Source organism: Tupaia chinensis, unplaced genomic scaffold (genome assembly GCF_000334495.1).
Source record: "Tupaia chinensis unplaced genomic scaffold, TupChi_1.0 Scaffold000415_1, whole genome shotgun sequence".
NCBI classification, from domain to species: domain Eukaryota; kingdom Metazoa; phylum Chordata; class Mammalia; order Scandentia; family Tupaiidae; genus Tupaia; species Tupaia belangeri.
In genome coordinates this window covers 1,153,421-1,176,884 of record NW_006159920.1, presented here as the reverse complement: position 1 = coordinate 1,176,884, position 23,464 = coordinate 1,153,421, and the positions used below count along the sequence as shown (strand labels likewise).

The 23,464-nt window shown below is 45.9% G+C and overlaps 1 protein-coding gene across 1 annotated transcript in view; it reads right to left on the bottom strand.

Moving 5' to 3' along the window:
- The window catches only part of HEG1 (heart development protein with EGF like domains 1), a gene marked incomplete at its 5' end in the record, with an annotated part of 92,464 nt that overhangs the window by 60,892 nt on the left and 8,108 nt on the right, over positions 1–23,464 (bottom strand). The window contains 2 exons of the mRNA XM_006154592.2: positions 1,099–1,386; positions 3,477–3,770. Coding sequence (XP_006154654.1) covers positions 1,099–1,386; positions 3,477–3,770 — 582 coding nt within the window. The remainder of the gene's footprint in view (positions 1–1,098; positions 1,387–3,476; positions 3,771–23,464) is intronic.

Genomic DNA, 23,464 nt, shown 5'->3' with positions numbered 1-23,464 from the left:
AGATATATTAGAGGAATTGGCTTCTTTAAGCATTCCAGAAAGGACCTCTGGGTTCACTTTCTGCTTTGATGACATAAACCCAGACTCCTAGTCTTGCAAAGTACTTCCAAAAACCTCTGATCTATAAAAATTTTGCAACAGCAATTTCTAAAGTAATCTAACCTCTATTCCCCAAGCATATTGCCAGCTTTCTTGTCCTACTCCCTATGGCAAGAGATAAAATACAAGCCACACACACAGACTCAATAAAACACCAGAGAAGAGGAAAGAAGGGCCTACGTCAGGATGTGTCATGTAAGGATATTTGGGCATAAGCTAAGCCCTACTTCAAGGTCAGCTGCACCTGTTTGGGGGTGGTTGGACACCTAGGAGAAGCCTGTGCCTTCAACATACAATTACAATCTCTCTAGGTGGATAATCATCGGATGACCTGGTACAACATGGTGGGTGGCACAGAGGACCACCGAGTTGAACATTAGCTCATGGGAATGAACTATCTGAGCTGAGATCTAATTCATGAGCAGGAATTAGAATGCCAGAGAGGGGAGTACTCCATGGCTGCAGGTACTAATATCATGCTTGCAAACACCTGCAGTGCGTTTTTGTTTTCAAAACGGTGCCTAGAAAAATGCATACTCACGCTTTCTTTGCCACTGAAGAAACCATTTTTGCAATAATGAAAAAATAAAATCTAACTCCTAATCAAATGGTACGATGCTCACCATTTCACATACCCAGCATGTGGCTTCCTGTGTAAGAATACGTACCTGTATCACTCGGTCTTCGTGTATGTATGTTTATGGTTAGTGGGGGAGACTGTGCAGGGAGAGTAGGGGATGGTGAATAGAAAGGCCTAGAATAGCCACAGACAAACTATTATTTCCCTCCATATTAAGGAAAGATTTGTTTAAACACACACTTCAATACTGAGATAAGCTGTAAGTGGTACTTCTACCCCAAATACTTGGCCTTAGAGGAAGGCATTTTAGCGTCTTTCCCCTTACTCCCTGCTACGAGTACATCACCAGACAGCTCCACCCATCCGCCTGTGTTCCTGGCACTGGTGTGGGAGGTTACGCCTGGGACAGGAGCACTCACATGAAGAATGGTCTGACGGAGGAGAGTAAGCTGGTGTCCTGGAGAGCTCTGGGACTGACGTTCTCGTCCTGGACAGCGTGGCTAGTTCTCCCGTCTCCAGAGCAGGCAGAGAGGACTGGCTCGAGACCACAGCAGCAGCCACGTGGGTGTGCACAGTCACTTCTGAAAGCCCCTGCCCCTTCTCCAGTGAGCCCTGGGATGCCGGGGATGCTCCACTCTCCATCTGAGAAGGGGCTATTCTTTCTTCGGACTCTGAACTGCTGGATGGCAGATGAAATCTTCCCGAGGCTGAAAGCAGATAGCAACGATGAACCCCATACACACTTCCCCGTGTCTTACTGTCATTCAGTGAGCTCAACACTAATGTCTCCAAAATTTATAGATGTGAGAAGAAATTAGAAGTAACAGTTCATTCTAAGAAAAATGGACTCCTGGGAGCCAACAGGTGCTTAAAGTACTGGATTCCCACACAGCCAATCACACACAGCTTGAGTCCCAGAACTGGTGTCTTAAAATCGCACTGGGTGCTTGTGCGTGCGTGCCCAAAATCCCAAGAGGAGAATGGAGGAGAAGGGACTGTGGCGTGGCCATTCCCCCTGGGGTGTGATTTCTCATTTTATCTCTCTCTCTCTGTCTCTCTCCAGTGAGTGCACGTGTCCTATGGCAAAACCTAAAAGAAAAAAAATAAAAAGGGAAATGGACTTCTAAAAGAGAGACCACAGACAGACAAACATTGTGGGTTTTTTTGTTGTTGTTGTTTTGAGAGGTTTTTGCTATAGGACATGTGTGCTTGCCAGAAAGAGAGAGAGACAGAGAGACAGAAAGTGAGAAATCACCCCCCAGGGGGGATGGCCACGCTGCAATCCCTTCTCCTCCATTCTCCTCTCAGGATCTTGGGCACACATGCACACGCGCCCGGCGTGAGTTTTAAGCCACCAGGTACGGGACACGAACCGCGGTCGACTACGTGGAAGTCCAGCGACATAGCCATTACGCTAACTGCTGGTCCCAAACAATCACTGTTTTTATACCTCATGAAATCTTGGCATTCTGTGGTAAAATGATCACAAAAGGGCACAGCGGAGCTGAGTCTCAGACAGTATAGAAACAGAGGTCAGAGTCCAATCATTGTGACCCATCACTCACACGGCACAAAGCAGGTCCCAGCGTTTACCTGAATTTAACATAAACTTTCCAACATCTGGTGCCCACCACAACCAGGCAGCAGGGGGTGCAGAGTTTCTAAGCGGAAGCCGCCATTCACAGATGGAACACCAAGTACTTTTATACATCTCTGTCACAGAACGGAGTCCCTCCATCCACACCAGGGAGTCCCCTGAGGGTGTCATCCCCTACTGCAGGTCATCACCACGTCCTATCAACTTTGTGTTGTGAACTCTCTTTCCCGATCCTTCCTCTGCATCCCTGTGGCCACCAGGCCCTATCTTGGCACCCGGTGTCTGGATTTCGAGGTCTCCCTAGTGGTCAGGTTCCCCCCATCCTCCCACCCCATGTCATCATGTACCTGCCACCTGGTGAATTCTCCTCAAATTCACCTTAGTCACATCACTCTCTGGTCCAAACACCGTCAAGGGCTTTTCCCGTCACAGCAAATCTAAACTGCCTGGTGTCCCGAGCCCCGCCCCTTCTGCTCGGTGAACAACTTATGCCCTCTCCAGGAGGCTGCTGGCCTTGCCACTTCACCAAAGGGCCACACTGGTTTTTCCCTCCTCTGTCCCTTCATTCACATGGTCCAGGCGTTCAGCCCCTCAGTCACCCCGGCCACCTCCCTCAGATACACAGGCCTAGGCTCACATCCCAGCTCTGACACCTGCTGTTTGAGTTAGGCAGTTCATTAACCTCGCTGCCTTTCTGTTTCCAAATCCCTAAAATGAGAACGAAATGACCTCATGGCTTGCCGCAAGGACCAAGAGCACAGACATGCTGGCGTACAGCAGGTACCTCACCAGTGCTGCTTTCCTTTCCTTCTCTTCCTCAGTCACATCTTACCCACACAGCCCCAGCCCCTGCTTGAAGTCCTTTGCTGAAATGAGCAAACTGCCAAGCTGTGCAGATCAGAGCAAGAACAATCTTTGAGTCACATCAACGCAACACAGCGCTGGCCGGTTTTCTTTCCCTGCCGTGCATCCCCCGAGACCTGGTGCCTCTGAGATGGCCAGGTGGCTCAGCAGAGCTGCCCCCAGGTCTGGTGGGTACTTACAAGCATACCACACATGGGGCCTAAAACACAGGTCTGGTCCACCCTGGTCTATCCTTGGACGGCACAGTGGCTCAGAATGGGGGCAGGGGATGGCGAGCCCTTTGTCCTTCAAGACTGGATCCACATGAATGAAGGGAGCGTCGCAACTCAAGCTCACCTGAGCTGCTGCTCGGGGAAGTCAGAGCTGTGGCTGTCTCAGGAGAGTGTCCGCTGGGCAAACCGGTAGAGTTTATTCTGCTTGAAGAGTCAGTCCTTCCTCCCGCAGTTGCTGTTTCAGTTAGCTGAGTAAGGTTTTCTGGGGCACCTGAAGAAGTGGGGTTCTTTCTAGAGATCGGAAACATCACATCCTCTTTGGAGGCCGCTTCTGAAAAGTCCTCTTGATTCTGATAGAAGGTGATGTTTTCTACGTGGGGGTCAGTGTGACTTTCTGGCCAGTGGTTCCTTACTGCGGCTGAAACAGTTAAGAACATGCATCAGAGAGAATGCGCTGGCCTCTGAAAAAAGAGTAAACTTCAGAAAAGACACCATGGGATTACATCAGGAGAGAATTGGATTCAAGTAGAATAATTACATCTTCCTTTTCCCCATGCTAATTATTCTCGCATTTCAGCAGAAGAAATTATGAAGCAATAATATAGGATTAAATTTGAAAGTAAATAGTGTAACTGATGAAAAAGTATAGAAAGAAATTAATACAGCCCTTAGGGAAGAGCACTCAATCCCCTAGGCAGGCTCAGAGAACGGCTTGAAAGAGGAGGGTCCGGGGAAGACAGAGGGCCGGAAGTACTGCATAAGCACGGAGACTGGGAACTGTGCCTTCTGGGTGGCAGGAGAGTAAAAACTGGCAGCACTTGTCCCTGACAGCTACTCTTGCAGGCAGGAGCTGAAACACGCAATTCTGGTAAACATGAAGAATTTGGCACTGTGACTAATACTTTTGTAATGTAAATAGGTTTCATTTTTCTTTGAATTCATTTGAAAGAAATGCTCAAAAATGTGGGGAAAGATTTAGCTGCACAGATGTTCATTACAGCATTGTTTACAGTAGCAGAAGAAAGAAACACGAAGGAAGGACTTAAAAAATTTTATAACAGGAGATCAGTTAAATCAGATACGGTATACCCATAGGGAAGGACACTATGTAACCTTAAAAATGATGCTATAAAATAAAGGTATGCTAGAGGAATTATTGACTTTGAACAGCAGGCTTCAAAATAGAATTTAGAGCATAACCTTATTCTGTAAAAAAAAAAAAAATAATAATACCGGGACCAGCAGATGGTGTAATAGTTACGTCACCGGACTCCCGCATAGTCGACTGCAGTTCAAGTCCTGGACCCAGTGGCTTAAAAACTAGCACATGTGCCTGTGCCCAAAATCCTAAGAGGAGAATGGAGGATAAAGATTGCAGCGTGGCCATCTCCCTGGGGAGTGATTTCTTGCTTTCTGTCTCTCTCTCTCTGGTGAGCACATGTGCCTTATAGCAAAATCTCTCTATCAAAAAAAAAATCAATACTAATAATAGCAAACATGAATGTGTGTCAAATATCTGTTAGCACCTGATGTATATTCATTAATTTAGTCCTTGCACAAAGCTTAAGATAGATACTCTTATTCTCCCCACTGAGGCAGAGTTTGGTTCAGGGGCGGGCCATGTAATTTGCAAAGTCATACAATACAAAGCAGGAGGGCCGGGACTCCCCCAGACTGCGTGTTCCAAACCCAAACCCCATACCTTTCAGTTGTGCTCAGGTGGAAAAGGAGAGTTATTTATAGTACAGAGGTGCTGAGAAAATGTTGTCTGTGAGCATGGCCTCTTCTTTGAAGTTTATAAATTAGGAATGAATTTATGTTAGTTAGAAAATAAATTTAGGGGCCAGCAGGTGGCATAATGGTTAAGGCACCAGACTCCCACATGGCCAACCACAATTTGAGTCCTTGACCTAGTGGCTGGCTTTCTCACTTTCTCTCTCTCTGTGTCTCTCTGTCTCTGTCTCTCTCCCTCTCTCTCTCTCTGGCGAACACATGTGCCCTATAGCAAATTTTTAAAATATTAATTAATTAAATCAGTAAATTTTTTTAAAAAAGAAAATATATTTAAATAATAATTTACTTTTGGAACACTCAAGATAATGGCAAAGAGGGTATTAGTTGAAAACGTTCTGAGGATGAAGTTAATGCCAGGGGGATAATGGGCACAGAGGAAATCATCTATAATATCTGACATGGCTTGTCCAGGCAGGAAGTTGAGAGTCAGAGCAGGTGAGTAGAATGCCCAAGTTCTCATCCAAGAAGCTGCCATTCGGGATTTTGGGCATGTAGGCACACACACACAGCTGGCATGTGTTTCAAGTCACTGGGTTGAGGACTCAAACTGGGCAGTCAGTTACGTGGGATCTAGCCACCTTAACCACTGGCTGGCCCCAAAATATTATTATTATTATTATTATTATTTTGGAGAGTTTTTTTGCTATAGGGCGCATGCGCTCGCCAGACAGGCAGAGACAGACTGAGAGACAGAAAGCGATAAATCACCCCCCGGGGGGATGGCCACGCTGCTGTCCCTTCTCCTCCATTCTCCTCTCGGGATCTTGGGCACACACACACACACACACACGCCCGGCGTGAGTTTTAAGCCACCGGTTCCAGGACAAGAACTGCAGTTGACTACATGGGAGTCCAGTGACATAGCCATTATGCTAACTGCTGGTCCCTATTATGTTTTACAACATAATGGGTTTGTATTTAATATAGTACTTCTCACCATGGGAATGTAACCTAATTAATATAGAAGTTTTTTTATATTAAAATCTCTTTTCCATTTTAATGTTAATATAGTTTTTTTAATTAAATCTCTTCTCCATTTTCATATTGGATACATTAGATACATTTTCAAAACTTTTGTCCTGCAGAGACAAAAGTTTTCATTTTTAGCCAGCTGATACCTAAGTACATTATTAACTCGTGAGATAACAAAACAAAAATCCAATAAAAATATGAAGACTTCTCATTGGTTCAGGAGGCAGTGATTATAACTGGACAGTCGGAGACTTCCCTGGATTCTGGACAAGAACTTCCTTATTGCACGTGCTTGACAGTAGTAAAAGTACAAAATATTACTTATGTAAGTTTTAGCCATCTTACTTCTTTGACCTTTCTAACCAGCAAACACAAATTATAGGCTGCATTATTTTTTAAAAAATAATTATTTATTTTATTTTATTTATTCGTTCATTTAATTTTTAATTTGACCAGAGAGACACAGAGGGTGAGAGTGAAAGAGAGAGGAAGTGAGAAAGCAAGCCACCAGATCCAGGACTCGAACCCTGGTCAGCCATGTGGGAGTGTCCAGTACCTTAACCACCATGCCACCTGCTGGTCCCCTATAGGCTACATTTTTAAGTGCATTATTTGTTGTTAAACACACACACACACACACACACACATTTTTTTCCCCCACTGAGACATCAACTTGTACGCATTTTATGGGAAACAGCTAAGAATGTGGCTACCCTATACCATTTGGGGAAACTCAGACATCAATGCTCAAGTTTAGCCTCAGCTGCACAAAGGTTTTCAGGGCGAAGCTTGATTCAGAAGGCCCTTCCAAGTCATATCTGTCCATTTCTCTCTCATGCACATACACCTAAGCAAGCACAAATGCCTGTGATGTTGAGGACCGACCCTAACAAGAGCGCAATGGCATCTCCAGCTTCCACAAACACTAAGACCAACTGTGTCGAAACTGAGCTCATGGGGTTGGGATCTTGAGGGCTGAAGGTTCTGAGAAATGGTGTGTGTGTGTGTGTGTGTATATATATGTATATATATATACACACACACACACATACACACACATACACACACACACACACATACATACATACATACCATCCTATCTTATTTGAAAGATTCCCTTCTTAGAGCTCCAGATACAGAGGCTAAGAGGCTCCACATGACAACACTACCTTCCAGGAAGCAGCCATTACAGGAATGGCCCCAAAATATTATTTTAACATGTAACTGATATAAAAATATTGAGATACTTTCTGCCCCTTTTTTGGTATTAAACCTTTGAAAGCCAGTATTTTAGTAGCCATATTTCAAGAGTTCAATAACCACATGTGGCTAGCGGTCACCTTACTAGATGGCCAGCTCCAGATCAGTGGTTCTCACCGTTTTCCTGCACACTCCTCAGAAGCAGAGGCTCACTGATTTGGGGCTGGGGGAATGGTCATTACAAAACTTCCATGAGAGGTTATGACAAACTTTCCTAAGGGAACCATTTCCTCCCTAAATCCCCTGCGAATTACTGTTTTTGTGCCTCCTATTCTGTTTCCTGTGGGTGATAATTAACAGAGGCTTCCTGCAGAGGGAGGGAAGTTGCCCAGGCATCTGGGCTTCTCTGGGGCCCAGCCCCAGACAGGCAAGCCCCGGACTTAGCTAGCAAGGGGCTGCTCAGGGGCATTTCCAGGGGCAGTCACAAAGGCCGCACTGAACTTGAGACCTTGGGGTTACAGGCTGCACTGATCCGTAGGGCATGCTCCCTTTGTTCTTCCAACCTGGGCTGCAAAAGCAAGCTGGCCTAGGAGAAGATGAAAGAAAGGCTTAAGGACACGTTTTCTATCCTCTTGGTTAACTGGGTACAAGGAGAGAAGATATTCTCGAAGGAAGTCAGAAAAAAAGTGATTATGGGGAGACTGAAGAGACCGTTAACCCACATCTCAAAGCTGACAAGCCATGAGCAAAAGAAGGTAGTGAACTTAGCTCTGCTATAGACATAGAAAGGGGGAGACTTGGCCTCTGGTGAGGCTGGGCCTTTAAGGAAGTAGAAATGTCTCCTCCTTCAGGGACCAGGAGAGGAAGTCCTAGACCCACTTGGCTCTAGAAAACCCACCGCAGTCTCTGAGAGGAAAAGAACGGCCGCATGCGGGACGCGGCTCACTGAACCATGCTCTCTCCCTGATGGGTTGAAGATGCAAGAAAGGAAAAAACGCACACTATAAAGAAAACCAAAAGAGAGACAACAGTCCTCAGTCTCCTCAATAACTGTCACTATAAACAACTAAAAATGCTGAATAAAACGTTTTTAAAATATTTCTAAATGCATCGCTGAGCTGGCAATGAGGTAAAGAATCAAATCTTCTGAGGCCAGAAATTCAGATAGGTGAGCTGACGCTGTAGCTAGTACCTGCCCTGGGGCACCTGCTCAACATTAGTGACCCTGAACTTCTATTCCGAGAGCCACGGGAGACAGGAAACAAAACTCTCCAGGAGGTAGCCTAAAAGGAAACCACTGTGCAAGGCAAGAAGCAAACCTGCCATGCAGAAAGGCAAGGAAACCTGGCCCTCAATCTGGGTTTTAGACAAAAGAAAAAATGAATCTCACTCAAGAATCTATAACCATAAGATTACACATGTGTGTGTGCAGGACAAACACACATTATTTATGTGTTCTAAACCTCAGGCTGAGGAATGGCCCTAAACCTGTGACTACACTAAAACCCTCTGAATTACACACTTCAAAAGGGTGAACTTTGTTGTTCTTTCTCACGTACACACACACACACACACACACGCATCCTAATATATAATATATATATATATAATAAAGGGTCAGGGGGTTCCTGACAGACAGTACCTCCAGTTTCTGGGAGAAGTAAATACAAATACTCTTTAAATGAAGATACTTTCAACCCAGTTTCATCATTTATTGATAAACATCTAGGAAATAAGAAATCATAGTGAAAATTTCATAAACTATACAAGGAAACAAGGCACCCATGAATAGAAGTCGGCAAATGAGATAAGACTTTAAACACTGGAATTACCAAAAATGGTAACAGTTATGTGAGGAGAAGGAAGAAAACAGAATGTAAATACAAAGTCCTCTAAGAAATTCATAGAAAAGGTGAAATATGAAAAAACCTATGCATGGATTTCAAAAATGTTTTTGCACCAAAATAAACTGACACTTTAATTCTCTATTTTCCCAAATTTTTGAGGTACTCTCAGAATGACCAAAAGTATCTCATATACCTAAAGGTGCCCATTTAGGTAGACATCTAAATGGAAATTCCAGAAATGAAAAAAAAAAAAATCACTGACATTAAGAAACTCAACAGCAGACTAGATATGACTAAGAATTATGAATTATAAAATAGATAAACAAAAGAATGTCCAAAATTAGATGAAAAGATGGAAAATATGATGGCTTAGTCATGGCAGCACAGGCAATACTTAGACCCATATGGGAGACCCCACGTTTGACCCTGGGTTGACCCGAACGCACCAGGTGCACCCAGGAGCATACCCATGATCACACCGGCTAAAAGGGTAGCATAATACCTCTCTCTCTCTCTCATTAAAATAAATAAAAACTTAAAAAGATAGAAAATATGAAAAAATGGTCAACAAAAACGTAGTGAGAAAGTCCAACACACATCTCCATTCTCCTCTCAGAAAAGCAGCCCTCCTCTTGGGATTATGGGCACGTACCACATGCGTCCACTGCATTTTTCAAACCACCATGTCCAGGAATCGAACTACACAGTTGGCTATATGGGATCTAGCACCCTTAAACACTATGCTGCCAGGTGCCCTCATCACTTCTTTTTTTTTTTTTTTTTTTTTTTTTGGTCAAATACTTTCTTTTAGTTTTTCCTGGAGACAAAATCTTACCATGTTGCCCAGACTGGCTTCAAACTTGTGATCCACCTGCCTCTGCCTCTTGTGTAGCTGGGACTACAGGTGCATGCTGCTATGCCAAGCTCAAGATATTTTAAAGGACTAACTGAAATATATTGCTAATACAGTTTTAGTTATGTATTATGTTCATCCTATATTGTTCAGTGCAAAATAAATTATAAAATGGTATGTACCAAGTGACCCCATGTTATTAAAGCATATATTTTTAAATGGGCCAGTCCTGTGGCCTACTAATTAAGGTATTTAGATCCCACATGACCAACCATGTGGTTCAAATCCTGGCCGCAGCAGCTTGAAAACATGCTAGGTGCATGCGTGTGCATGTCCAAAATCCTGACAAGGTGGAGAAATGGAGAAGGGATTGCAACATGACCACGCCCGATTTGGGGGTGATTTCTCCTTCTCCCTCTCACTGTCTCTCTCTGGCAAGCACAAACATCACCTGACAAATTTTTAAAAAAATATATCTCCCAATAAAAAGAATAAGAAATGGTTGGTATCTTTAAAAAGATCCTAGGTCTGGAGACTTGGAGAAGTCATTTGTATGGGCTTTCTTTGGTCTCCAGGCTGTCCTCTAAGGTGGGGAAAGTCTAGAGACCTTAAATATAAAGTTGGCTCAAGCAATCTGGTAATAAAGAAGTGCACAGGTTGGGGCTCCGGGGACGTTTCTAAAACACAAGCACTTTGGCAGCTTTTCACTGCACAGCTGAAGGACTGATGAGCTTTCTGGTGCCTGGGCTGCTTGGCCCCTGATGCCCATCCACTCTCAGTACTGCTGGGTCATCGGAAAAGTCATGACATATTTTTCTATGCAAAAATGGATCATGACTTTTTCCAATGATCATATTCATATATGTATGTGTGTGTATGCATGTATGTAGTTCAGTTACATATATGTATATATGTATGTATATATGTGTGTAACCATTTTGATATAAACTACTGGGTTGTTGGAAAAGTCATGACATATTTTTCTGTTTTTCTATGCCATAACCAGTGGCCCGGTCAAAGAGCGGTGTCAATGACTCCAGAGACCTGCTGGCTTGTGGTTACATGTCCACCTTCTCCTCCCTAGCCAATTCCACAGTCCCCCAGGCTGGTGAGAAACTATTACTTCGGAATCTTTCTCTTTCTTCCTCCAGGAACACAGGAGAGGAGTTAAAAAGCTGTTTTACCCATACCTTGTGAATCTATCAATAGGTTTTCTCATCCGGAAGGAAATGAATCTGCTTCTGGCTCCATCCATGCATCTAAGAACTCTGGCTCTTAATAACAGGCAGTGGGTAATGCACGGACTGTGGTTAAAGTCAGACTGTCCAGGTCTATACGTCCTATGATTTTAGGTAAGATACCTAATTTCTCTGAGCCTTGGCTTCCCATCTGTAAAATAGGGATAATACTACTACCTACCTCACTGGGCTACTGGGCAGAGTAATAGAGTCTATACACATAAGCACTTAGAACCATACCTGCTACATACTGAGTTACCCCTATTAAACAGATTTAGGGTTACCAAGTCTTTTTTTCTTTTTTTTTAAACTTACTTATTTATTTATTGGAGAGGTTTTTGCTATAGGGCACGTGCACTCGCCAGAAAGACAGAGAGAGACAGAGAGATAGAAAGTGAGAAATCACCTCCCGGGGGGATGGCCACGCTGCAATCCCTTCTCCTCCATTCTCCTCTCAGGATCTTGGGCACACACGCACATGTGCCTGGCGTGAGTTTAAGCCACCAGGTCCGAGACTCGAAGCACAGTTGACTACATGGGAGTTCAGTGACATAGCCATTACGCTAACTACTGGTCCCCCAAGTCTTTTATTTATTTATTTATTTATTTTTTAAAGGATCTTGCTACTGCAATCCTCTTACCTCAGCCTCCCAGTTGGGACTTCAGGTGCAAGTCACTACACCCAACTTTTTTCTTTAGATAGACACTCACTGTGTTACCTGGGTCAGCCTTGAGCTTGTGACCCTCAGACTCAGCCTCCCTGAATTGTTGAGATTGCAGCTGCACACCACAGCGCCCAGCCTTTAGGCTGAACGAAATCAAACTCAGGCTTCCCCTTAGCAGCATATGCCACCACAGCTGGGCCGAGTTATCAACTTACAGTAAAGGGAATTGGGAGTAACCTTGGCAGGCACTGCTAATCACCCACGCTCAGTCTCCTACTCCTCCCCCAGGCAATGGATCAGGGCTGGTACCAAAGCTGGTCCAGGCTCTGGGGTCTTGTTGGAAGCTAGGAGTCCACTCTGGTCAAAGGATGAGGCTAGCTGAGTGGCTGCTTATTATGGTTTGGATAATGGCCATCCTCCAAAGTTTCACATTTTGGAATGTGAGGTTGGGAGGTGGTGAGATCAAGTGGGTAGTGACTGGACCATGGTGATAGCATTATGGAGGCAGCAGTCTCATGGATGGATTACTAATGCCTCACAAGACTCAGTAAGTTCTGGCTCTTATGAGGAGTTAGTCCTCATGAGCACTGGTTATAAAAACGAGCTGTCAGAATCTCTCTCCCTCTCTCTCCCTCCCTCTCCCTCCCTCTCTCTCTCTCTCTTTCTCTCTCTCTGCAGCACCTGCCATCCTCTGTGCTTCCATCGGCCACACTGAGGCCAATGCCAGGCCCGTGCCTTGGGACTTTCCAGCCTCCAGAATTCTGAGTCAAAATAAATCGCTATTGTCTTAAATTCACCACGTCACAGGTAATTCTGCTAGCAATGCAATACGGACTAGAACGCTGCTGGGCAGCTTGTGCCCTGCTGAGCTCCACTCTGTGATAACCTCTCCGAAGATGTGCGGGGAGAACTCAGGGGCCTGAGGGTGGGACCCAGGCCCGCCTCTAGCATCACATGCCCCTGTTGTCCCTGGCCTGGGGTTCCAAAAGGAGAGTATCCCACTGCCTCCATGTAACTGCGTATGACCTTCTATTTCTTTTACTCCCTGTGAACTTTTCCTTAGAGAAGGACCACACGGGCTGGGGCAGGCAGCACCTCCCCCAACTCCCATGGCCAACTGAGGTCTGGGCTGATCATGAACATCCCAGTACTTTGCACTATTCCATGTGGAGCTCAGGGAGAACGACAGGTCAAACGCTAAAATATTTACCAATGCCCAAGGACTAATCTTTCCTGAAGCCCTGAGTAATTTAGGGCTGCTGCGGAGGAATGTTGTGTATGACGTAGCTTTCTACTCAGCACCTATGTGAACCCTGAGTAGGAGGCGAATGTTGAGTAACGTGGACAGGACTCGGGGCCTGCCACATGCAGGGGAACCTTCTCTTTCTCTGGATGGACAAGAGAAGTGGGAAGTAGAAGGGATGCCTCAAGCCCCGGAGTCTGGACCAGACATGGAGTGAGACGAGGCTATGCCCAGCCGACATCATGGGGAATCCCCTGGATAGGAGGGGTCATCTCAAGGCTCAGCAGAAGCTGGTGCTGTTCACCTCACCCAGGCCAGCGCCCCAGATGGTCAGAGCCAATTTCTTCAAACTGCGCTCTGCACAATGGCAACCGAGCCACACCAACCAGCCTCACACTGGAGTCAACATCGCACTTCTCAGCTATCTTGTGAGCTAGAAATACCAACGTTCTCTCTGCACTCGGCCTGCTGCAAGGGCCATAACTTTCCCTTGTACCATGAATGGAGAGTAAATTAACAAGAGGGTTTTATTGCTTTGTCTGAGTATTTTTCTCTACGTTGACAACTTCCACTTTTGTAGTGTCTCAGTGTTCCAAAACATCTGTTTGTGAACCAACATCACAGGGATGCTAGCACAGCCCAGGAATAGGATTTCCTAATTAGCAGCTGCTACAGAATCAACTCCTCCCGCCCTCCAGCAGTGATTTAGGGGTTTTCAACTTGCATTGTTTCTGAGCAGTGGAGTGGGAGGGTGCAGGGGGTGTGCTGTGTCATCCGAAGAGGCAATTTCCTCCGGAGGGCCCATCCCACCCCCACACCTCTCCTTCGGCCTCCGCGGTAGGCCAGATGTCAAGTGCTGCCAGCTATGACGGTGTGTTTCTGGGGCACAGAGCTGAAGAACAAAGGCTTTATTTTCATGTTCCCCCATGTGGGTTCAGGTTTCACTAGCATCTACTCGGGACTGACCAGGTGCTAAATGGTTTCACATGCATTATCTCATTTAATGCTCACCACAGCTCTATCAAGTGGACATTGCTACCGTCATCCAGCACATGGAGAAACTGAGGAGCAGGAAGATGAAATGACTGCTCCGGGCCACGTGTTCAATCACAGCATAGACACGATCGGAACCTAGGTCTTTTTCCGTCCCACTCCAGCTGATGGCACCGGCCAGTAGAGCAGAGCCAAAAACTAGTCCCACGGCCTCCAAACTCCTGCCGTAAACACAACTGCAGTGACCTTGCCTCTCCCTCAGAGGGATGAAACGGTGCCTGCTGCCTGGGCTTTGGAATCAGACAGGCTTGGTTTGACAACAGCTGCACATGATTAGCTGGAAGACTGAGCAAAAGGACTCCTAAATCAGCTTCTAACTCAGAGAGGGTTTTTATGCATCGTGAGAAGAATGAGAAGAAAGAAACCAGAATGGAAAGTAAGTGTGACGACAAGAAAGGCCTGTTTTTGAAATGTGAAGTTTTCACTTGACCCAATGAAAGTGTCCAGGAGGCAGCTAAAGATTTGGGGCTGTTGATTAGGACGAAGGAGAGGAAAAACCAAGGATCCAGGACTGACTTAAGGGAAAACTTGAATTTAAAAGGATGAAAGAGCCAGTGACAGAGACCCAGACTGCAAGGAAAGGACAGGATGAAATTAAAAGGAGGGGCCAGCAAAGAGAAAGGTCATGCGTGCTGAAAGACAGCAGGGAGAGGCCATGGATTAGTCAGTAAACACCCCTAGGCTTTTCCAGTGTGTCACTCAGTAGATGAAAGATGAAAGTCACATTGCTGAGGGTAAGGCTCGTGGAGGAGAGGTTCTAGAACAGTCGGACACTGATTCCTAGCAACGAATGCCCTGTCCTGTCTCCTACTTAGAACTTTCCTGGGATCCTCAACTTGAGAGACCCGTGAGGAAAACTGTGGGTTTGGGGCCTTGTGTCTCCACTGAGGTAGCTAGCAGCAATGGATTCTTGGACCTCTGAGAGTCTGTATTTTGTCAAGATTTCTTTTAAAGATTTCCCTAAAATTCAATTGTTCACACAAGGAATGGAGAAAAGAGACTTTTAAGAAAAGAGAGACTTATAGCCCTCCTCCCTTTTTTAGTTTCTTTTCAGTATGGTGTATGGTTGCAGACTGAAGTGGAACAGAATGCTGTTCACAGGTACTTTCCAGAATGAAATTATGCTTCTATTCTCAGAGATCAAATTAAGAAATCCTACACATTTGACAATCTGCATAGCACTTTCTACAGGATAACTTAAGGGGCCTGAAATATCCTGCTAGATTGTGACATTCCAAGTGGCAGGCAGGAGGGTAATTCTTGTCCTGTTTAACAGAAGACTAAAGGTTGGTACTGAAGTCACCTGTCCAGGTTTGCCCAGAAAACAGCAGAACAGAGACTGGCAGTGTCTTTCCTAATTAGCCACACTCAAATGAAAACAGTGAGGACTGAAAAGACAGTAGCTCGCCCGTTCTTCCTCTCATGGTGTGTGGCATGCCTCAGCAGATAACCCAGACCTTCCGCCTCATTCATTCTGGCTAAGGCTGGCTGGGTTGCCTTTGTCCCCCCATACCTCTCCAAAGGTGAGAGGTACCCAACTGTAACCCTTTGGGACCACAGCAACCAACTAGTCTGATTCTCAGATAAAAGGACTAAGGCCCAAGAGGGGAAGGAACAATACCAAACCCACGGTACAGCCAGTGAGTGGTATTTATGAATTAGAAAAGGGTTTACCTTTCCCACTAGGATGGCTATTATCAAAAAGGAAAACAACAAGTGTTGGCAATGATGTGGAGAAACTGGACCGTTGTGCATTGCTGGGGGGAATGAAGAACAACGCAGCCACTGAGGAAAACAATATGGTGGTTCCTCACACACTTAAAACACAGAACTACCACATGACCCAGCAAGCCCACGTCTGGTATGTTCCCTAAAGGACTGAGAGCAGGGACTCAAACCGATACTCGGACAATCATGTTCATGGCGACATTATTCATGTCGGCCAAAGACGAAAGCAATCCAAGGGTCCATCGGTAACTGAATGGACAAAAATGCAGCACATGCATACAGTGGGGTGTTTATTCCACCTTGAGGATGAGTGGAATCCTAACACATGCTACAACATGGGTGAACCCTGGAAACTACTATAAATGAAATAAGCCAAACACAAAGGGAAAACAGCCTGATTCCACTTACTAGGAAAAACCCAGAATAGGCAAAAACCATAAAGACAGAAAGAAGATGAGAGGTTATCAGGGTTTGGGGACAGGGAGGAATTGGGAGTTATTATGTAAGTAAAGCCCAGCTAGAAACATGAAAAACTTCTGGAAACAGATGGTAGTGATGGTTGTAATAACATCGTAACATTATGATTTTACTCAATGCCACTGAATTATATACTCAAAAGTGGTTAAAAGGGCAAATGTTACGGATATTTTACCACAATAAAAAATGTATATATTTACTGAACAGCAACCACAGGCAAGACACTGTGAGGGTTATAAGGATGAATCGGATATGGAATCTGCCTCAAGGGGCTGCTTGTTTCCAAAAGAGCTGAGCCACAGAAATAAATCACTCTGATGCCTCTGGGGTGTGAGAGGTGGCCCAGAGGGGCAGAGATTGCCCTGGGAGTCTGGAAGGGAGTCTGCTAAGCTGGGAGGAAAAAACCCATCCTCCTGTTGAGGGCTGCAGAGCCTCCCCTCCAGGTATTAGGGGCCCTTTCACTGCAGGGCCCTAGCAGCCTCCCGGCTTCTCGCACAGGAACCCTCCCAGAAGGGGGATTTTAGGCCGGACGGCCAGCGCTGGGATATTCTGGGGCAGGCAGGAACCTGGGGGTGAGAGGGAAGGTGGCTGTAATCTCCCAGAAAGGCAGCCACCTCCACTGGGCCACACAGGGCTGTGTTTTGAAACGCTGCTGCGGATGTAATGATTTGGGGTGGAGGACATTTAGGAGCCAAATGAGTCTGTGTGAACAAAGGACTCAGCCCTCAATCTGGACTGTCCAGGGCTCTTGGGGAGTTTCGTTTCCTTCCTTGTTTCTACTCCAAAAGGAGCAGCCGTAAGAAAACTCTTACACTGAGAAATGTTTGGGCTGGAGGTCTAACGCTCAGATTTTTAAGAGGCTTCCCCTGCAATGCCTCTAGTGATGAAAAGTCTCCCGTTTACAGTGCATTGCCTCTCCTCCCCATGAGGGAGTCGGCTTTTGTTCAGCTGAGCATCCTCTGGGAAGAAAGACAGAGCCCAAGACTGAGCCCAGACCCAGGCAGGGTCTGGCCTGGAGCTCTTGAGTCTGGGGTCAGGCTTCCAGAAACAGAACAGGGCCCGAAGTGCCTGGGGCACTAAAGAGGGAGGCAGGCTACCTAGACTGGACCTTGGTATGCCCTCAAGTTCTCCGCTTTAAAAATAATTCTATAGGTTTTTTTTTAAGGCCCTGAGAAAAAGCCCTAAGGTCAAAGGTCAAAAGATTCCCATTCAGTTAAATATGTGAACAAGAAGGCTTTCTGCATGGGACAGGGTACCTTGTTTCTAGGGGCACCAATTTTGCTGCCTCCATTTTCTTTGCAAAATAAATACCCAATGGGGTGCCTAGAGAGGACACTCTTATTAATAGTAAAGGAACAGTTTTGAGAAGGAAGCTGATGCCAGCAGCTCTCGGCCATGCCTGGACATGAAGGCTGAGGGCGCAGGGTGAGGGGAGCAGGCCTCCCAGTCGCCTGTGTTGTCACTGGACACTCGCTCACACCCAGAGAGGAAGCTGGGTGGCAGGACTCCACCAAAGGAGGCCTGCCAGGTTAGCGACACAATAAAGCGGCAAGGAAAAACATCCTGGTTCCGAGGAGGAAGGGGAGAGGGGACCAGGAGGGGCAGGAAGAAATGGGCCTGCTACCAGGGCATGTGCAGCCTGTCGGTGAGACCAGACCTGGACTCGGGCTGTGGACGTTTCCACGCGGGCGGCTGGCTTTCACAAGTCCTGCAGACCTCTGTGAAACAGCCCGGGACTCGAAGGAAATCACAGAAACGTCATCTGTCTGGAACGTTGACAGCTGTTAGAAAATGGGCCCAGCGCAAGGCTGTTTCAGCACAAAGGGCTCCAAGGCCTGGACTGGCCAGGAGAGCAGGTTTTCTCACTGGCTCTCCCCGGGGTGTTAGGCTCAGCATGGGGGCCTCACCCAGAGGCAGCAGGGTGAATAAATGCATCTGGTTAAAGAAGAAATTGGAAGTTTACTAATATGCTTATAAATTACAACTGGGAAACCTAACACGCTCTTCAAATACAATCAATATTTTAAAAAATCAGCTGCAACCCATTGCCAGTTAAGAAAAAGAGAGAAGACAGAGGAGAAAGGAAGGGGGCTGAAAAGAGAAATAGGAGGGGACTGCAAAATGTTCGTGACAAAGGGCATTAAAGTATGCACTTGTTTGGGTGCAAAAGAGGTTTGAAATGCATGCATACTTTTTTCATAATACGCCATTTCCACGAACTTTCTGAAGACCTCTTGTAAAACGAAGAAGAAAAACTTCTGAGAGAGGGAGGACTAAAACAAGGAAATTAAAAAGATACCAGAGTGGGATCATGACAGTGGCTATGATGACGATGACAATGATGGCGATGATGGTGTCTGCAGCTAAAACGTGTGTGGCATGTGCTCCCTGCCAGGCACTGCACTCAGCGTTTCACACGGTGCAATTCCCCCTCACGGCAACCCTTTGAGAGAATACCATGATTATCCCTACTTTTCTGACCATGAAACTGAGGCGTAGTGAGAGTATGACGTGCTCAAAGTTACACAGCAAATGGTAAAACTGGACCCAAAGCCAGGTCTGTCTGCCTCCAAAGAAAATCCAATTAAAAAAAATACAGAAATAGAGAAAGAATGAAAGATTAAAAAAGAAATAGCAAAACAAAGACAGAGGGCTACAAAGAAATGGTAACAAGTACTAAAAGCGAAATCCAGAAAGGACAGAGCCGGGTTCTTTCCACTGGGGCTTCGAGGATGCCCACTAAGGACCCTGAATCGGACTGCAGTTTCCCGATGTAAATAGGGACCTTGCATTTTCCTACCCTACGTAGCCCACCGTCCAGATGGAGGTCAGCATTCTGATAGGATTAGGAAGAAGGGGGAATGTGAAGAAGGAGAGGAGGGAAGAGTCAAAAGGATCACACATGAGTAAGGAAAGGAAAGAAAGGTGGAAGAGACAAAGACACTGAGGTCTTCAGTGTGTGCATGGGAATTTTTTTTTTTATTAATTAATTAATTTATTTTCATTTCATTTTCTTCCATACAATCACATTATTACTTGTCTTACAAAATGGATATTTCAACAGGTGAACACCTCTCCCCAGCACCGTCGATAAAACCACAAAGATCTTCAACAGATAATACCACACCTCTCTGTGCCATTAATGCTTTTCCTCCCTGTCCCTCCCCCAAATGTCCTTCCTCAGACCCTCTTTCACACACACTCTATCTGGTATTTACATCTATATTTATGGGACCGTTAGCAAGCAAAGGGAGTCAGTTTTGAGCAAGGAAGAAGTGACATGTTTGCATTAATAACTACTGCCTGTTGGTTTGTGTGAAAGTCTGCCATAGCCTCAAAGGCACAGAACTGGATAGCTGAAGACAAGAAAAGTCACTCTGGGATTTGCCCACTCAGAGGAGATAGGTCAAGCCACACTGTTTTCCCTCCATGCCTCTAACCTACCACCCTCCCTACCTAGAATGTCCTACCCCTGCCCTTGGCCTCATGGTGAAACTTCACTCACTTCTCACAACCAGCTCAGAAACACCACTTCCAAGAAGACTTTCCCTGAGAGGAACCTTCCCCCTCAGGATGACTGCTGCATCTTAGACAATTCTAGATCGTTTGATCACATTCCCATGTCTCTTACAAGAGAGCAGGGCTCATAGGAGATGCTCCGCAGCCCCAACCTGGAGGTCAGTCAAGGACAGAATGGTGAAGAAGCCACTGGGTGAGAGGGAGAAGGACGGGAAGTCAGTCATGACAACCAGAGACAGGTGGGAGGACAGAGATGGAAGACTGAAAAGGGCCCCTGAGATTTTCTAGAAATGCTCTTCCTTCATCTACCTCCTCTCCAACTTTTTACTCATCCTTCTGTTTTACCTTCCTCTGAAGCCCTGAGCCACAAATGATAATAAAGCTTGATGTGTTGCCTGGATGTATTAGTGACTAACACGGACATAGCACGTGCACACTTACGTGGATTAATTCATGTCATCCTTACACTGCAAAACTGTCTTACCATCTCCATCTTACAGAAACAGGTTCAGAGAGTAAATGACTTGCCCAACGTCACAGTCAGCTCACTGTATCATGACAAAAATTACCTGCTGTGTCTACAAGTGCTTTCTCAATCATAGTTATATTTGCTCCTCTTCAATCGCCTTGTGAGGGGTACCACAGACATTATGATGCCCATTTTTAACATAAGGAAATAAAGACATTAAGCAGCTGCCCAGTGCCAGCTAGAAGGTGGAAGGGGTTAAGACCAGATGTCTTAGCCATATGTCACTTCATATCCGTGCTATGTCACTTCCTTGACTCTGCCCACAATTATAGACAGCAGGACTCCATTACCACAAGGCTCGGCCATACCATGAATAATTCCTAATGAACTGCAAGAATTCACCTATCCAAGTGAGTTCGATCCTCTTCAAAGAAGTCCCATTAAGACAATACTTATTCCAACAATGTTGTTAATTCTCAAACCATTTTCTAAAATTTGCTAATTTCAATAGAGCCTGCAGAATATGCTTGAATTTCCTGAATGATGACCAACATTCACTTCTTGATAATGACTTTGGACTACTTTGGAAACAGACAAAAATTCAAAGCCCAATCAGATGAATGATACAGGAAATCAAGATAGGAAACTTTATTTAGGATCCAGGAGGAGGTCTGACTGCAAAGAAGCATCCCGTCGGTTGCTTGTATGACCCCTGCCCCACCACTGGCTCTGAAGGAGGCTCCTGACTCCTCACATACTCCTTCAAGGTGTGCGTTGAAAACCCCCAAAGATTCTGACCTGAAAGAGAATATTCCATTGAATACAGAGCTGCAAGTATGATTGATTTTCAAAGGCTTATTATTATGTAGTCACACCTCACACTGTTTTTATTCAATCCTAATGGGCTCACATGTGTCCACCTGGTCACCTCACATGGTTACAGGTGAGGGCTGTTGCACTTGGTTCCTCTGACTTCAAAGCTTGAAATCTTGCTCTTCCTTTATGTTTGAAAGTAAGGGTGTAGAGAGAGTTCTGGGGATTTGCAGGATGGGGGGGAGGGGGCCAGGAACAGAGGTCCTCAGAACCTGTACTTGAGTCTTTTGCATTCCTACTCATCCCCTGTCCAATAAAACTCTTAGGAGGCAAGAAGAGGGATTCGGTGTTGTCATCAACATGATGGTCAGAATAAATAAGCACTGGTTTCACTATCATCATCATTGCTAGTATTTTTTTTTTTTTTGGAGAGATTTTCACTGTAGGGCGCGTGCGCTTGCCAGACAGAGAGAGACACAGAGACAGAAAGCGAGAAATCACCCCCCAGGGGGGATGGTCACGCCGCAATCCCTTCTCCTCCATTCTCCTCTCGGGATCTTGGGCACGCACGCACACGCGCCCGGCGTGAGTTTTAAGCCACCGGGTCCGGGACACGAACCGCGGTCGACTACGTGGGAGTCCAGTGACATAGCCATTACACTAACTGCTGGTTCCTATCATTGCTAGTATTTACAGCGCTCTCCTGCCCAGGAACTGTGCAATCTGCTTTATGGGGTTATAGTCACTTATATACCCAAACAAGAGCTCTTTCTAATAGTAACAGCCCATTTGACACATAAAAAAAACACGAGCACAGAGAGGAGAAGTGACCTATCAACAAGGTCCCACAGCTGGCAAGTGGCACCGCTGAACTGAGGCTGTGACTGCCCCCCCCTCCCCAAGACAGGATCTGCCCAGGGCTGTGACTGCTAAGGAGCAGGGCCCTCATCCACACTGTGGCAAAAGATGATCCCAGGAAGTCTCACCACATGTCATGGCCCGAGGGGCAATAGGAGTGAAACTCATTCTTAGCTTAGAGCAGTTTTCATCTCCTGGTTAATGGAGTGGCTTTCAATACTGTCCTAACAGGATAACCACTAGTCAAGGCCTTGCATGAGGAACATCCTTCCAGATGATGACCAGGAGTCTCACCTATACTCTTGTGGCTCTCTAATTTGACTGCTTCGGTTCCAAGAATGGAACTGGCAGGGCCACCTGGGGAGCTTGGCTTTGACCTATGCCCTCTTTTTGTCGCCTACCTTCCTCTCTGGTCTTCACCTCCCAATATCAGAAAGAGTGAAGAGAAACTCACCAACTCATCAAATCCTTTTGCTTTCAGCAGCCCAGCTACTTCCTAGTGCAGAGATGGGGGCCTTCTGTTATTAAGGATCTCCAGCGAGTCAGGGCCCCAGGTTCCCTCAGCAATCCCAGGGATTAGAATGGAGAGCTTGCCTGCCCGCCATGCCATCTGACCAATATGCTTTCCTCAAAAATTTTAATATGACATGAAAACCAGAAGAGTGCTGTGAAGTTCAAGTACCCTAGAGCTAAAACGTAAAGCAAAAGGAACATGGCCATGTCTAACAGCATCTGTAGATTGGCAGACAGTCTTTCCAACTCCTTGAGAGATCTTACAACCAGAGCCCTACACCATGCGGTGGTGCAGACATGGCTGCAGAACCCCCCATGGCACCTAGAAGAAAACCTGGTCCCCTTACCGTGGTTCTCAAGGCTCTCCATGATCAAGCCACCACACTCTTCCTTCTTTCCAATCATGAGACAAGGCAAGTTCAGTCCTGACTGAGGGTATTCGCTCTGGCTGTCCCTTCTGCCTAGAATACTCTTGCTGACACAGGCAGGGGGACACATGAGCCAACTCTCCAAGGCAGGAATGTGTGTGGCATGGATGAAAAACTGGAATGGGTGGCAAGTGGGGAGTGGACCAAGAAGGAGCTAGAGAGGTGGCAGGGTCAGATCCTGTGGCTCTTGTACTCCATCATGGGGGGTTGGATCTTGTTTTAAGTACAAGGCAAAAGCTCTTGCAAGGATTTAAGTCTGAGAATGAGGTGACCTGAATTACATTGTAAGGCGATCATTCTGGCTTCTGCGAGCATGGATTAGAGGGAGAATGTGAGGGGATGCGGGGAGAACGGGAAAGAGCAGTGGAGACGGAAAGGGCAGACTCATGATGTATTCTGGAAAAACTGGATCAATTGGAATTGCCAAAAAAAAAAAAAAAAA